Source organism: Podarcis liolepis, assembly GCF_965112155.1.
Source record: "Podarcis liolepis genome assembly, chromosome: 15".
Lineage (NCBI taxonomy): Eukaryota > Metazoa > Chordata > Lepidosauria > Squamata > Lacertidae > Podarcis > Podarcis liolepis.
In genome coordinates this window covers 28,276,678-28,292,940 of record NC_139566.1, presented here as the reverse complement: position 1 = coordinate 28,292,940, position 16,263 = coordinate 28,276,678, and the positions used below count along the sequence as shown (strand labels likewise).

General features: G+C 43.2%; 1 protein-coding gene across 2 annotated transcripts in view; it reads right to left on the bottom strand.

Moving 5' to 3' along the window:
- Positions 1–1,272: 1,272 nt before the first annotated feature.
- SPECC1L (sperm antigen with calponin homology and coiled-coil domains 1 like) overlaps positions 1,273–16,263 on the bottom strand; it is a 51,150-nt gene continuing 36,159 nt past the window's right edge. For both annotated transcript variants that reach the window (XM_083478501.1, XM_083478502.1), the window contains 4 exons: positions 13,157–13,259; positions 6,616–6,732; positions 6,141–6,200; positions 1,273–4,098 (listed from right to left, as the gene is read on the bottom strand). In XM_083478501.1, coding sequence (XP_083334627.1) covers positions 4,009–4,098; positions 6,141–6,200; positions 6,616–6,732; positions 13,157–13,259 — 370 coding nt within the window. In that variant the 3' untranslated portion in view covers positions 1,273–4,008. The remainder of the gene's footprint in view (positions 4,099–6,140; positions 6,201–6,615; positions 6,733–13,156; positions 13,260–16,263) is intronic.

Genomic DNA, 16,263 nt, shown 5'->3' with positions numbered 1-16,263 from the left:
CACAAACCCAACCAGTAGGACTCTTTGCCCACCGTTTCACTGTATGGCAAACCCCCTTCCTGCTTAGGTAGGCTTTTCTAGATATTTAAAAACCTGGTGCTATTATCTGCTGCACCTGTCTCCATTTTGCTATATTTGAGTAATATTATTGTTACAGCTGGTCTTAATTGTTTCTAGCTGCCACGAATGTTGTGTAAGCACTAGGAGGGCAGGATATAGATCTTTTTATATATATGTGGAATAAAAAATAAACAGCGAGGCCTTGATACTAAGCACTGCAGAAGTGGCTATTCCCTTGGTGGGGTGTGCGAATATTTCCTTGAGTGATAAGCAACCCTTGAGTCGAACGCCAAATAAATCCTTTTGCCACGGAGCCAAAATAGCACTCACAAGAGGGAGGCACCAGTAGTCTTGGCAGAAATCTGAGATTTAAGAGCATAAGAAGAGTCTGCTGGATCAGGCCAATGGCCCTAGTACAGTAACCTTGTTCTCACAGTGGCCACCCCATATGCCTGCGGGAAACCAGGGAGCAGAACATGCGCACAAGAACACTTTTCCCTCCCCTGGTTTCCAGAAATTGATATTTGGAAGCATCGCTGCCTTGGAGGAATAGAACAACCTTGAGTACACTCTGAACATCATTCTGCCTGCTCAGTGCCCACAGAATGCTGAGTGATGGTTGAGAGGAAAAAAACTGGAAACTGGGTGGGAAGAATGGAGGGGTTGGAACAGGAGACCAGAGGAAGAGAGACTGAAAGAAGAAAGGAAGCAAGAACCAACTTACGGTCTGGATAGGCAATTTCCTGGTTCGCACAGAGAAGCAATTTAAAAAATGATCCCGGGATGGAAGAGACAGCTGTCCAGAGAAGTAAAAAATGTAGTCAGCAGGGACTGTGTGCCCACACCCCTCCTCCTGCCTAAATGAGTACTGAGTATGCTGACTGCTGGGGATGAGTGTGGTTGGAACCCTGAACAAAAGCACCTCACCCTGCTGCCTCCTGTGTAGTTTATGAGACGGAGGTTAGAGATAGCTATGCCTTCAAAGCACCTTTGCTCATCTAACACAAAGACCAAGACAAAACTCCAGGTAAGACGTCACTAAAGTGTCTGCAAGAGAATCCCCCAAACCGCCAGGTATTGTTTTCACTTGCTTGTGTTTAACACCATGAGCTCCTTTTAATTTCTTTTTATAAAGCAGACACATTAAAATGCGAGGACATTTGCAGGATCTAAAGAAATGCGATTAAAAAAAACAACAGGCACACTGTTGGCTGTTTTTACGGTATATTAAAAATATTTAATAGAACAAAAAACAAAACCAGCAAGAAATGTACTTTACATTAACATGTTAATCAGTCTTTAAAAAGTGAATAAAGAATGGAAGAATACTTATGTAGCTTGTTATCTAACCAAGAGCAAAGATTTTCTTCTTTTGCAAAATGGGATGTGTGTTTTTTAAAACTTAATTTCCTTCATCCCTCTGAGTGCTTCTTGTCTTGATGAAATCATCTCTCTTGGTAGTACAGTCTTTACCATAAAAGGTTTTGGATAATCAATGCAAGGAAACACATTTTTTCTTTTCCTTGTGCTCCATCTGCAGAACGTTTCCCACTCTTCAGTCCTTTTGCCTTTGCCCTTCACTTCCTTGCACAACTCAGTCCTCTTTTCATCAATGCCCTCCTGATCAGCTCTCCCCAGTGGCTGTAGAGGAAGAGTTTAGAAGCAGGATTCTGCTCAAGATGAGTCTCGTCACCACTGGACTCAAGCAAAGTCCATAAAATAAGATGCTGTCGAGTGTAGGAGGAATACAGCTCACTAGAAAAAAATGCTTCTTCAATTGCAATGCAATAAATAAAGAGAGGTGCACCTATAGAGCAATACATCTTAAGTTCACAAGCAAGGGACCTGAAGCAAATTCCTTTGTACCACAACAGTAAGAAAGCATAACACAGTGAGGATGATCTTTAGTACCTCATTTTAGGGCTAGCAAAAAGTTGGGGGGGGGACTTTTGGGGTTTTTTTTGAAGGGTGAGTTCCATCTAAAAAATCTGCAACTCTTTGTCCCTAACTGGGAAATGCTAACTCTGTTCACTCAAAAGCCAAAGTCATTTAGGTATTTGCAGGAACTTTTGATATTAGCCTCACAATTTGAGAGGAAGGAGAAAAAACCACTGGAAAGTAGGAGCTGAATTTAAACACTTGCAATGGGAGCTCACCAGCCATTTTATAGCCACATGTAAGTTTTGCTTGTATTCCTTGAGATATGAAACCATGTACAAGGCAGGGGGTACTGGAGGCACAATGAAAGGTTCAAAGTTTATTCCGACTTGTCCCAAAATTCAGTTTGGCACCTGCTCCTGTCATAGTGACGCTTCCACAGCAGACCTTGGACCGGGGCTACATTCGTGACCATTCATATACCTATGACATTCAAAAAGTGTCCTTTAAGAGTTCCAGGCACACAGAAAGGATTGAAAAAAAGAAAGATTATTTCTAGTTGGGCTGTTAGGGAAAAATGAAAGCTAAATACATCTATAAGTAACAGGGATATGGGGCTCATCAAAATGGGGTACTCAAAAGATCCCTATTCCTCAGCAGTAACTGGGTCTCCACTTGGAGGGGACTAACAGTTGCTCTGCATCTAGGAAAAAGATGGTAGGTGCTGAGGCCTTCTTAGAGAAGGACAGAACCATAGAAACCTCACTGCTGCTGCTACCACCAAATGTCTGAAGTCTTTTGTGCACTGCCTTGCAATTAGAGCTCCTCTTACCTCAGAGCCAAGTAAGGCACTTGCTTTAATGCTTTTCTCCCAGAGAGTTGTGCCAAGTGGACTCAACACCACAGTACAAACGCCCTGAACTCTGCATTTTCTTCTCTCGCCAGCATTGATCCCATATTTTAAACTAGGCTTATAGGAGGTCAATTTTCAGCTCACAGGCACAATCTACGAATCATGGCTGCTCCTCCTATGTATGCTCCATTCATTTAAGTCATTCCTGAAAGGGAGGCCCATGGAAGGCCCTTTTAGATAAACTCTGGAAACAGGCAGCAGCTACTGCTGCTGCTTTTGGCAGACAATCAGATCAGAACACACCGCAAAGCTACCTGCAGGCCGTAGGGGCAAGAAGCAGTTATTGCTAGTTGCAGAAAGTTCTTCTCTGAATAGGAGCTTAACCTATCCAACGATCAAAACAATCATTTCAACCAGTTTAATCTCAGGTGATGCATCATCTGAGCTCCTGCAAAGGAAAGGTTACACTTTGCCAAATAAAAGTAAATTCCATATAAACTAAATTCTCTTGGAAGCACAACAAATTGCAGTGTGTCCGATCACCTGCACATGGTAATATCCTCAAAGTTGGGAATCAAATGTGCAAGGCTGGAATCCATCCAGTAATAAAGTTGGAAGCCATGGAGAAGAGAGGTAGGCTTAAACACAGACTCTTCATTTTGTGCACTGAGAGTAGATTTGACACCATTCTTCAGTCAGGTGAACTCAATGGGAGAAGACACCCTTGTACTTCCTATAAGAATTGTGCACTTTGAGGAGCTGGAGATAGAATAAGGCAATAACTAGGTGATGATTAAAAGTTTTTCCTGTACTTAGGCGAGGAGCAACAAACAGAACATCCACCCAACCGCCAGAGGTGTTTTCCATGAAGAAAAGTCTTGCAATACAATCCTAGAGACTTCCTTCCCTTACGTTTCAGCCTTGTCGATTCAGTGGCATCTCATTCAGTTCACTCTTCACCAATGGAAGTTTGGAAGCTTTTTGACACTTGGCCTTACAGGGTCATTTGTAAAGTTCAGGCTTCACAGGCTAATAATTTAATCCAGCTCATTTAGCTATTTGGGTTTGCCCAAGTGCTGGGTTAATGAAACCTTGCTCACCAAAGCCACTCAGAATGCTGTTTTAGAGTTTCATCCAAAGTCAAGAGGTGTTGGTTGAGCTTAGTGTGTGGTGCTGGGATTGTGCTTCCCCAACATTTTCTATTGCTGTTCCAGCTCTCAGGTTTCAAAGTATTTGTAAATCGCTGTAACGTACAACATGACATTCTGCCAGTCTGGGCGTTCTGTTCGTACCATCTCATTAATGTCCTACCAGAGGGAAGGAAGAGAGAGAAATATATATATATATATATATATATAAACAGATATCCACCTTGCAATAACTCTTGTACTCTGTTAATCATAATCACATCTATAACTGGTCATCTGTAAGATAGACATTTAATAAGCAAAAGCTTGCAGGTTCTGTTTCTAATTCTGTAGTGCTCAGCTTATCCTGGGGGTGGGTGAGGAGCAAGGCATACCTGGGAATTGTAGTTCCACATGTGAACAGTTTGTGTGTAGCTTAAAGTACAAGTCCTGTCTTGCTTCCGGAATACCTAGGTATTAATTGCATTACTGGATGGTAATTTGCTGCTGCTGCTCTCCTGCTTGCATTGTGTTCTCTGGTCAACAGAGATGATAAATGGGAGTGTGAAAAGGCAAGAGGAAAGTCATACAGCTGGCTTTTTGCGAGGAGGGGGAATCAGGGTGTCTAAAAAGAAAAGGAGATCAGGATTGGAGGCTGTCCATTCTGCACCCCACCCTGCTTTTAGCTCTGGCTGTCCATGTCTGTTGGTGGGTCCCGTGGACTTGTTAGGTGAGCCTCTGCCCTTCAGCCCTTACCTGCAGAAGGGAAGCAACAGTGCCCCTAATGCTGCCATCTATGGCCCTCTTGGGTCCAAGCCAGTTCCACCTTCACTGGCTACTGCATAGTTTAGAAGTATTAACCACAGTAGCATTCCCCATTGTGAACTCACAGACAATGGCTGGCAGAGACTTGACCGTGAGCAAGGAGAGCTATTTTTAGATTTGCTTTATAGGTTTGCCTCCTCTGAACCACCAAGCAGAATAGAGGTTTGACCTCCGTGACAAGTACAAAATGGCACCGGTTATAACCGATTTCCAACAGTCATGAGCTGATTTGTTAAGAAGAGGCACAGGGCAGTGCCGGATTTACGTACAAGCTAAACAAGCTATAGCTTAGGGCCCCACTCTCTTGGGGCCTCCCCAAAAATTTAAAGGTAAAAAAACTGTATGTACATTTCCAAAATATAAGATAAAAAACAAATAAAATAAAACCTACATACAGCAACAGTGTTTTGTGTTGTGTAGGCTCCTACGATGTTAAGTAATGGGCTCCGTCTGCTAGCCTGCTCCCTAAAATATCACTGGTTTGCGCATTTCTATATATAGGGTGCCTACATTCTGCATGGACTGGTTGCATGGCAGCATGTAGCATGCAGCTGCAGACTTCAGTGCAGCACAGCTGAATGTCTTTGTACCTGTTATCTAATATTAAAGAGTGCTTGTAGACTGATGATCAGGCAGCATATACTAAGGATATGAGTCTTATGCCTACTGATTTGATTTCACGCAATACATAATTTATTTATTTTGATCCCAGTATGGCTTTAGATACCTATTAGGTCCATAAATTACCATATAGCATATATTCAACACAAAAAACAGTGACAATTTGTTGTTGACAAAGGACAGCTGGATATATAAAGGGCCCCATTACCTTCAGTAGCTAAGGGCCTCATCAAACCTAAATCCGGCACTGACACAGGGTCCTACAATTTTCATCGGGACTGCAGTATGTAGGCAGGTGTAACATTCCCTTACCCAGCTGCAATATTGACAAAATCCCTTCTTGTGGGATTGCCCCATTGGATGCCAAAGTGAAAAGATCACAGCTGGGAAGGGTTAACCTGACACTCATGTCCCTGGTGCACTGTGGTCTGCATGATGATCTCTCCCCAAATAGGAAAACAAAACTGGGTGCGCTGTCTAATAATGCATATAGTGTTGAGTCTCGTCTGGCCAAGAGAGTGAGAGCACTTGCAGGGCACTAATTTATAGTCTTGTTTTGCAATTTAATCGCACCAGCCTTATTTTCACAAACACAAACACACACCCTCTCTTTAAAGGAGCCTTCTAGTTTTCAGTTATGATATTTCTATCCCAGAATTTATTTGTACAGTAATTTCAAACACACAGCTACAGCACAATCCTTGCATGTGCCTATTTAGCAATTAGTCTCCCAGGTAAAAGTTAGTCAGATCGCCCTAAACTTTGCACACACTTACCAGAGTGGATTTGATGCCAACACTTTCAGCTGCCTGGAAAGCCAGAGTGAAATTTCTTTTCTGAAAAATACATTGAGTCAAAAAAAAATCTACTGAACAACTTTTTTTAAATTAAAAAAACCAATGTTGCCTTATGGACTTGTCCAACGAGTTGATCAGAGGCTTGCAAAACTCTTTTAAGCACCCCTCTACTGGGTTTATTTTTAACTCATTTAAAGTAATGTGTGGACAAAGACAATGAATGAATGCAAAAAACAAAACATCACACAAAGTATTTAAACAAATATACAATGGACTAAGTGTGAGGAAGGTGTGCTTGTGACACCATGCAAATGGGGAATTGCAATTGCCAGTGAGTGCTGGTGACCAGAATAGTGGCAGAAGTGCAAGTCTGGTCCATGAGAGGATCTGAGAAGGGGCTCTGGTCTCCAGCATGGTTTTAACGACATTCAACAAAGCTCAGTATAATACTCACCTTGTCTTGACTGTTCAGCTCTTGATAGGGAATATGAGCTGGGAGGTAAGTGTGAAGAACAGCACAGAAAGCCAACCCGTCATTCCAGCTGCTGCTGAAGTTTGTGATATCGATATTCTAAGAGGGGAGGGAAATATGCACACATGTAAGAGAGAAACCTACTGTGAGGCTTACTTATTCTATTACTCAGTGACATTTGTAGAAGGAGAAAAGAGATAGCAACTTCCCTCCTTGCAAGAGGAGAAGCAGGTTAAATTGAAGATTTTTGAGTCCTGATTATTTTTTTAAGAAGCATTGGTTTGAATGAGCAGAATTCTGCAAGAATTAAGACAGCAGATCCATTAGCAACCTAAGATAAAAGCTTATTTTGTTTCCCCCAGGAGGAAACTCAAAAACAACTTGCTACTTCCCTACCCAAGACATTTTCCCTCGGTAATGCTGCTCTGACTGCACATGCTTCCAAGTTAAACCTCTTCCTGGCATGTCAGCAGAAATGATTCCTTTCCACCTCTAGTTATGGGAGGGTGCTATACCTAGTTTTACGAGCACTCAGAAATTAACGCTGTTGCATGACAAGCATTTTAAAATTACCACAGAGGTTTTACTTCTAAGTAAAAACAGCTAAATGATCAATAGCTGAAGGGTGCAGAGAGAAAGAAAGAACACGAAGTGTAAACACTTCTGTGAATATATTTTTCTCATAGATGTTACTGAAAATGCTCAGCATTGTGCAGTCCCTTAACACTGTCATATGCATCAGATGCAAAATTTTGGGACACTCTGTGCCCATGTAATAATCAATAACATTACACTCTCAGCAGTTATTTACTATTCTTGGATCTATCTGTGAGATACGTAGTTGGGAAGGGTGCTATTTCACATGGTTTTTAGTTCCCCGAGTAAAAAAATCTCTGTCATTTGGTATCAGCTGTAAATATTAAACCTGACACTAAGCACATTGCAAGTAAGTAAAGATGACTAATATTTAGGTAGGAGTCCTGAAGAGATGGTTGCAACATCAATAGAAGCTTATGGCAGGAATGCTGACTAGCTACAAACTTGCCACAGTCCACGGCAATGTTTTCTCAATTTGCTAAGTCACCTATGACTAAGTGCTCAGGTCTTATCTTCCTCTGAACGATGCTCAAACACAAGGGCATGAGGTATCTAACTTTTTGCCGAGAGGCCTCTCAAGAGATCAACTAAATAGGCTGCTAAGTTGTTTTCATTCTCAATTGAGCACTTATGTCAGCAAAGTATATAAAATACATCCATTTTGATTGAGAAATTAATACTTTGTGGGCTATTGTGATGGGGAAGTAACAGCATTTTACCAGCAATGACAAACTGGGATCCGCGTGCTGGGAAAATGTAATTTCAATGCAATGTAAAAAACAGATGAATGCTTCAGAAAAATTGATCTAGTAGCTGTTGGATCATTCTAGAACAGGGGTGTCCAAACCTTTTTCAAAGAGGGCCAGATCTAATGAAGTGAACATGCATGATAGCCAGTTTTAAGATTGAAGTTGTTGAGCTTTTTTTAGTATTTTACCTTTACCCCAGGAAATAAACTGTCACGGCGGCTAGATTAAACTGAACAGCAGGCTGGATTAGGCCCCCAAAATGGACTTTTGACATGCCTGTTCTAGAAGGACTCAGGCATTTCCACAAGTGTAGTAGGATATAAATGACTGCTATTTTTCAAAATCTGTCCGCCATGAGCTTTGACACCCTTAGGATAAATTCATGGCACCAAACCACTTCTGGACAAAGTTAAGATGCTAAATCTTACTATGTGGTATAGTTCATGCTACCGTGCCTTTGTTTCCACATAATGCTAAGTCAAACCATGGTTTAGTGTGAACGGCCAACTGCAAAGGATAGAGGCAATCCTAGTCTTTGTACAGCAAAAATGATAAACTTGGGTTTCAACTTTTAAGATGTTTAATTAAGTAGTATTTTATGAATGTGGCTGAAATTTCATTATGCTGTAAACAATCTGATTTTAATTTAAGGGAAGCAGAAGAGAACTTTTTAAGTAAAATATCCTTCTGCCATCACTGTTACTCCTTTCCAATTTGCCAGAGATCTTCAAGGGTTTCCCCACAAAAAACCCAAATAAACCTTGAGTATTGGAAAAGAAGCATTGTGCATGCTGATGGGCATCATCTTTGCTGGGTGCAAATTTTTAAGATGACTGGACACACTAAAAATCAGTGGTAAAAATAAATTGATTAGCTCCCATCACAAACAGAACAACGTGCAGCAAATCCTAGAGTTGGGGGGGGGGGTTTACAAGCAGGACAACTAGTCAGCACCCCCCATCCCCACATGCAGGAAATCCAGAGGAAAAGCACCCTCCCCTAGGCACATACACCTCTCAATGGATGGCAAAAGAGTGACAAAGTTATGACATCTGCTTCCCAGTTTTGCTTAAAATGTTGCAAATGAAAATTCTGGGAAAGTGTAACTAGTTACTATGTTTAGTGCTGCAGAAAGGAATTGTTTCAGACAGGAAATGTCCTCTTGCTGGTCCTTCTATTGTAACAGGCTTCCACGCGCTGCTATAAATCCTACTAGCCGTGGGAGTAACGGATCAGCTGGAGCACATGGCCTTTTGACCTGGTTCGGATACAGTCAGGCATGCTCAGGACAGCAGAGTTCACACATTACATGTGGGATGGCCAAGATTCTAGGACTCACAAAGGACACAGTTGTGATGAGTTAGGAGGTGACAGGACAGGAGTTTATAAAATTGCGCGTGGCATGGAGAAAGTGTATAGAGAAAACTTTTTCTCCCTCTCTTGTAACACTAGATCTCATGGATGCCCAATGAAGCTGAATGTCGGAAGATTCAGGGCAGGTAAAAGAAAGTACTTCTTCACATAGCAACTGTGGAATTCGCTGCCACATGAGGCAGTGATGGCCACCGACTTGGATGGCTTTAAAAGAGGACAGGACAAATTCATGGAGGAGAGGACTACCTGTGGCTACTAGCCACAATGGCTATGTTCTGCCTCCACAGCTGGAGGTAGCAATGCTTCTGAATATCAGTTGCTGGAAACTACAGGAGGGGATAGTGCTCTTGTGTTCGAATCCTGCTTGCTGGTTTCCTAAAGGCAACTCTTCAGCCACGGAGAGAACAGGATGCTGGACTAAATGGGCTACTGGGCCCAATCCAACAGGCTCTTCGGATGTTTTTATGTTCTTATGCTGAAGTGGGGAGCAAACAGACCTGCAAGCAAGCAACAACTACCATGCACACACATGGGCAGTTTCTTAAAAATGGATTGTGTTGTCAACTAGCAGGGAAGTCTGAGGATTATTGTGGTCTGCTTCACAATGGGGACCTTTCCCCTTATACCATTAATATCCTTGGTAGCCTTGCAAGGACATAGTTTTACTGTTGTAAACCACTTTGATATATATTTTTACGACATAGTGGTATAAAAATATTTTTTTAAAAAATAAAAAGATGGCTACCATCCCAGGTACAATAACTCCCCAATAAGGGACTGCATGTTATGGTGTATAGTCATTACTGGGAGCATTTAAAAAATGTGTTTACTGCATGGACAGTGATGACACTACCAGCTCTAAGCAGCTGTAAAATGTTTTCAAAAGAAGGCCGCCCCTGAACCAGTTGCAAATATTCTTTTTATTTTAATTGATTTTAATAGAATTATAGGAGTTTTTAAAAAAAAATATTGCTCACATAAACAAGTTATATGGATGAGTGCAAACATCAACAAAATGGGAGCTTAAGGACCATTTTGTACACTCAGCAGAATCAAGTAGGAAAGCTTTTTCAGGGCTGTATCACTTCAGGCTGCCTGTGGGAAACTGGTGTTTGAAAGCACTCTCACATGACTAGCTCCCTGTATTCAGAAATGTGACACATCAGGGGTAAAGCTAGGGCTAAACCCTCCTGCTCAACATGCTAGCTTTCTGTTTCTTTGTGAGCGAGAATTCAAAAATGCCAACCCCCATCACTTGCGGCATGAAATAGCAGAGCGCAGGAAAAGCTTTCTCATTTGACTGTTCACAGAAAGGGCAGACTGGTCCTAAGACTAGAACTCTGGCCCCCTCCCAAAACTGGTGGTCCTGCATGGGGAGCGGCACATGCTGAAAGTCACGTATCAGCTGCCCCTCCTTGCAAGTGGACCAAAGGTCTCTCTCCTCCAGACTTAGTCGATGCAGGGAATCCGGGAATGTGAGCAAGAGGACTATCTTTCTGGCACAGGCTGCTTGAGATAGAAAGGATGGAGCGCTTTCTCGTGACAAATTAAGGAAACTGTCACATGCTTCTTGCCCTGTCTCAGATGCTTTCCCATTTGAAGAGTTTTACGATTCATTCAGCGGCATCCCACATCCTGCCTTTGAAGGAAAGGGGGGACGTGGAGGGTCTACATTCAGAAATAGCACCGTTCGGTCAATGCAGAGATGCCAAGGAAGCAAGAGAGGGGAGGGCCCCCCCTCTGCCTACATAAAAACAAGCTTCTCTCATTGTACAGCCTTTCTATTAATGTCCCCCCACCATCCTGTTACGTAGCCTTCCAACTTCCTTCTGTATTGTGAGTCTCAAGCCTGACAAAGCAAAGTAACACTTAAGAACCGAGAGGTTGCCCTTTGCATTCCAAAGATTTCCTATACAATTAAGCTAAGTAAGTACATTGGAAGCCTTACACAGAGTCAGACCATTGGTCCAAGAAGCTCGGTATTGCCTGCACTGACTGGCAGCAAGGTGACGTTCCCAGCTCTACCAGGAGATGCCTTAGCGGATTGAACCTGTGACCTTCTGCATGCAAAGCACATGCCTGACACCCCTCCTTCCCCTAAAAGGAGGCCATGCTTGTATTGCATGTGGCTCCTTAGGAAGCTGGTCTGCCTGGAGCCCAGATAAATGAGGGGACACGGCAGTGGGCCACCCATCCAAATGTGATAGGACCAGAGAAAGCTGCCTTGCATAGAGTCAGACCACTAGGTCCATCGAGCTCAGGGCTGTCTCTTCCAACAGGCAGTGGCTCTCCAAGGTTTCAAGCAGGAGCTTCCCCCAGGCATTAGGACCTTCTGCATGCAAGGGCTCCCAAACTATGGTCCTTCCCCAGGGGACAGCCATATTGGTTTGCCAAACTCTGCTTTTGCATCATCACCAGCAAGCAGGAGAATGAGCTCACACAGAGTAAGAACACCAGCAATATAATACCAGGGGACAGAAGCAGGAATCATGCTCTACCTAGTCCCCTTTGCTGACAATTAATGCTGATGTGTTTCCTTTGGCCTTTCAGTTATTGTATGGGTGTTGATTTTACAGTAGCACCTCGGCTTACATTACCCTCGGGTAACGTAAACTTCGGGTTGTGAAAGCTGCAAACTCGGAAGTGTTTCACCGCGTGCGCATACACAGAAGTGCTCTACTGTGCTGCGCACATGCACAGAAACAGTCCCTCCGGTTGTGGAAACCTCAGGATCTGACCAGAGCTCCAGAACGGATCCTGTCCGCCACCGGAGGTACCACTGTATTGTAATTTTTACATTATGCTGCACAGACCTGTGATTTTTAAATGAAAAGCAATATGAAAGCACTTTAAAATAAAATGTCCTCTTCCTATGTACTATATTATTGCCATTTTAAGAGGTTTAACTCTAGCAGTGGCGTAGCGTGGGGGTTGCAGGGGGGCCGGCTGCACCGGGCGCAACATCTGTGGGTTAGGGGGCACAAATCCACGGGTTAGGGGGCGCAAATTACTTGCCTTGCCCTGGGTGCTGACAACCCACGCTACGCCACTGAACTCTAGAATAAGATTTCGCTCTCCACCCTCCTCTTAATTTGGAATTATCAATGTGCAAGATGGAAGTTAGTCATTTTAGACTGCAATCCTATACATCAGGGATTTCCAACTGGTTGACCAGTCGATCCCCGGGAGCTAGCAGTCAAACACTGTCTCAATTTCCTTCGCGGGGGCAAAAGAGCATCTGGCCCTGCCCCCTTGCCCTGTCCTTCATTTGTGCACGATTGCAAAAACAGCAGATGGAGTTATTGGTGATAGCGATCATTTGGTGAGCGACTTTTGCCTGCCCTCCTAAGAAAAAGCTCAACAACTTCGACCTGCCCCCCTGTCAACAATTTTGGGTGTCCCCCCCCCAAAAAAACGGGTAGATCACTGCCAGTTTTTTATTCTGGGAGTAGATCACAGTCTCTTGGGAGTTGGATGTCCCTGCTATACATATTTAACTTGGGAGCGAATCCCATTGAACTCAGTGTGGACTTCTGTCTGAGTAGACATGTGCAGGATAGCACCGTTAACCCACTTTAATGGACGGATTAGCCGTTCTGTGAAGAACACACACGTTTGTATTGTGCAAAGTGACTGAGTGACTATAAATAACAGCTGAGCTGGCTCCTGCAGCATTGTGTTCCTGCCAGGACAGTACATACCAGTTCCTTCACGATCGATGCCGTGAACTGTGGAGCAGCCCAGCTTGTGCTCCTGGCAGATGCTCTCATGTTTGCACTATAGAAAGGACAAGCAACCATTACCTGATACCCTTCTGTTTTTTTCTGACACCACTTCAGCAAAGCATTCCTCTTGGAGCCGCCATATTCTCTGGCCAGAGCTGACAAAGGGTCCTTCCTCTCTTCTCTAGAAGTGAAGGAGAAAATTCACATCGTTCATACAAATGAATGTTCAGAACATTTTTTTAAAACAGCGAAAGTTCCTTCCATATCATTCCACTCTTATCAAAACTGCATTGTGCTCTGTGGGCAGCGCCATGTTCTATATTCATTCTGGCCTTCCCTCTGTCTTCCCATTGCTAGGCTGGGACTAGGCAACTCCCAGGCATATGTCAGCAGCACTTCAGCCACCCCCACAGAGACAAGTGATCAATTTCCCAACAACCCCCTGCCTGCCTGCCTGCTTGCTCCCTTGCCCTGAACTCCCAGGTAGATAACCAAAGCAAGGATAGCAGCCCACGGACACTTCTCTGTGCGGTGGGAAAAGATTAATTTGATTGAGACTTCATGAGGAGGACAGCTGGGAAATAAATCCTTTTTCTAATACCTCACAGCCACAATTAGAGGTGCTTCGAGAACAAACGATGTGAACATTAAGCCACACTGAACTTTAGTATGAATTTAGAAAATAAACTGATGGTATCTCCCTGCAACTCACAACCGACTAGGAATGTCACCTTGAAGGGAAAGCAAAGCCAGAGTGTTAACTGTCAACCGACTACCTTCTTCAAGATTTAGGAGTGCAGAACTAGTGCAGACATGCGGCTGCCATTGAAAGCAGCAGCCCTAGTTCAACACCCCCAAAAAAATACTGGGTAGTAAAGGAAAGCATGATGTGACATCACCGCATGTAGGGCTCTGCTCCTCCACTCCACTCCACGAACAGAAGTGAAGGCAGGGACATTTGACATGTGATGATGCTGAATAATGCTTTCCATTACCGTATTTTTCGCTCCATAGGACACACTTTTCCCCTCTTAAAAACTAAGGGGGAAAGTCTGTGCGTCCTATGGAGTGAATGCAGGGGGGAGGCAGGCAGGAAAAGCCCCCAAGAGCCGCACACAAGCTTTGCGCGGCTCTTGCGGGCTTTTCCCCAGGAGAGAGAAGGGACTGACGTGGCCAGGCAGTCCCTTCTCCCTTCTCGTAGAAAAGCCCGTAGGAGCCAGGTGCTCCTTAAAGGGTGCGCGGCTCCTATGGGCTTTTGCGGGAGTTGGGGGAATTGCCATAGCCGCACGAAGCCTCTCCAGCTGGGAGAGGCTGCACAAGGCTAAAGAAGCCAAGGCAGCGAGCGCGATCCATCCCGCTCGCTGCCTTGACTTCCTCTTTAGCCTTGCGCAGCCTCTCCAGCCGGGGGAGGCTGCGCAAGGCTAAAGAGGAAGCCAAGGCTGCGCGCAGCCTGTCCGCTGCTCTTTGGGGCTGGGGGGGGGGGGAAATAATTTTTTTTCTTGATTTCCCCCTCTAAAAACTAGGTGCGTCTTGTGGTTTGGTGTGTCCTATAGAGCGAAAAATACGGTACATGCTTTCCATCTGGGGGGAGGGACTCAGAAAGAGCTGCTGTTTCTGGGTGCAGCTGTGTATGTACCCTAACCCTCTGGGACCAGCCTCCCCCAACCTTGTGCCCTCCAAATGTTTACCTGAACTCCCATTTACTACAACCAGCACAAAATACTTATTTTCTACTGCTGGCAGGGGCTGATGAAAACTATAGTCTTAAACACCTGGAGGGCACTAGGTTGGGAAAGGCTGTTTTAGATCCAGGACTGCATACAGCAAAGAAGCAGAATTATCAATGACTGAACTTACATGGTAAGGGCTTCCTGTAACATCACATTTCCAGAAGAGGAAGCCCTTACCATGTAAATATAAATAAATAAACCTAAAGCTTCTACGAATCACAACTGGTTTCAGAAGCACAATTTAAGCGAAGTTTAAACAATGCATTCAAGCAGCCTGACACTCCCTCAGTTAGTTTACTGGACATAATTCCACAGAAAAATGAACAGGGTCTGTGCATAAGTACGGTCCTGCTTTCTCAAAACTCCCATTCGTTGCAGGAAAGACTCTTTCACATTGAGAACTAAGCCAAACACGGCAGACAATGAAGTGAAACCTGCCATTTCAGATTGCAGGTGGGGTTCCATACTGCATGGGGTGGGGATCTTCACAATGTTAACTCTGCACTGCTACGTTTTCAAATAAAGCCTTTCTCTGGGCATTAAAGTGATTTTTTTTAAAGGATGCATCAACTTTCCTAATTATGTATTTCTTTCAGTACGAGAGCCTTAAAAGCTTTCTTCACAGCCATACCTCAGGTTCCGATTTGATAATTCTGTTGCCTGATTTGTCTGAAGCAGATGCTACTCCTATTTTTTTTATTTTTTTGATAAATAACTTTTTACTGGGTTTTATAAACAAGGATCATAGGAATAATAAATGATACAAATAAATAGATCCAGTCTTCTCATGATAATTATATATATTAAAAAAGCATAATAAACTTGCAGTAATATCTACAACATATGGTTCATTATTAATGGTCAATGTTCACGAATTGGTTTAAACGAAAACAAAGGGGAAACATTCTAGGGAGATGAGACTATCTAAAAAGCTTTTCTCATAATGAGTTAGTGACGGCCTAGGCAAGATTTCTAAGAAACTGTGGGTATCTTTTTTATTTCATGATTGCAATTTAAACATTTTAGAATAAAAAGAGGAAAATTCTGAGGAGATGTCTTTAGTAGAGAATGTTTGGTGCCTTCACTTTTTTGAATACTGTGTGCCTTTGACTTAGGTTTTTTTTACACCTGTTTTCCAAAAGTCTAAGAGTTTTTACCTCCATATTCATAAAAACATTGTTTCATGTATAACAGGACAACACTAGTGCATTATTGATTTCTAAAAGTTTTTTTTTCTCCTTTGTACAATTAATTTGAGGAGGGGTTTTGAACCTGATCTTTTATATTTAGTTAGCAGACCAAAAATTTCCATTTCTAGTTTGGTTATTGTTGTACAGGTTTGTTTTTTAATACAGTATATGATTTTTCTTTGATACAAATACCTCTTATCACTGCTTTCAAAGCCTCCCAAAGGTTGGTATAGAAATTGTACGGCTATAGAATTGTATGATTTCT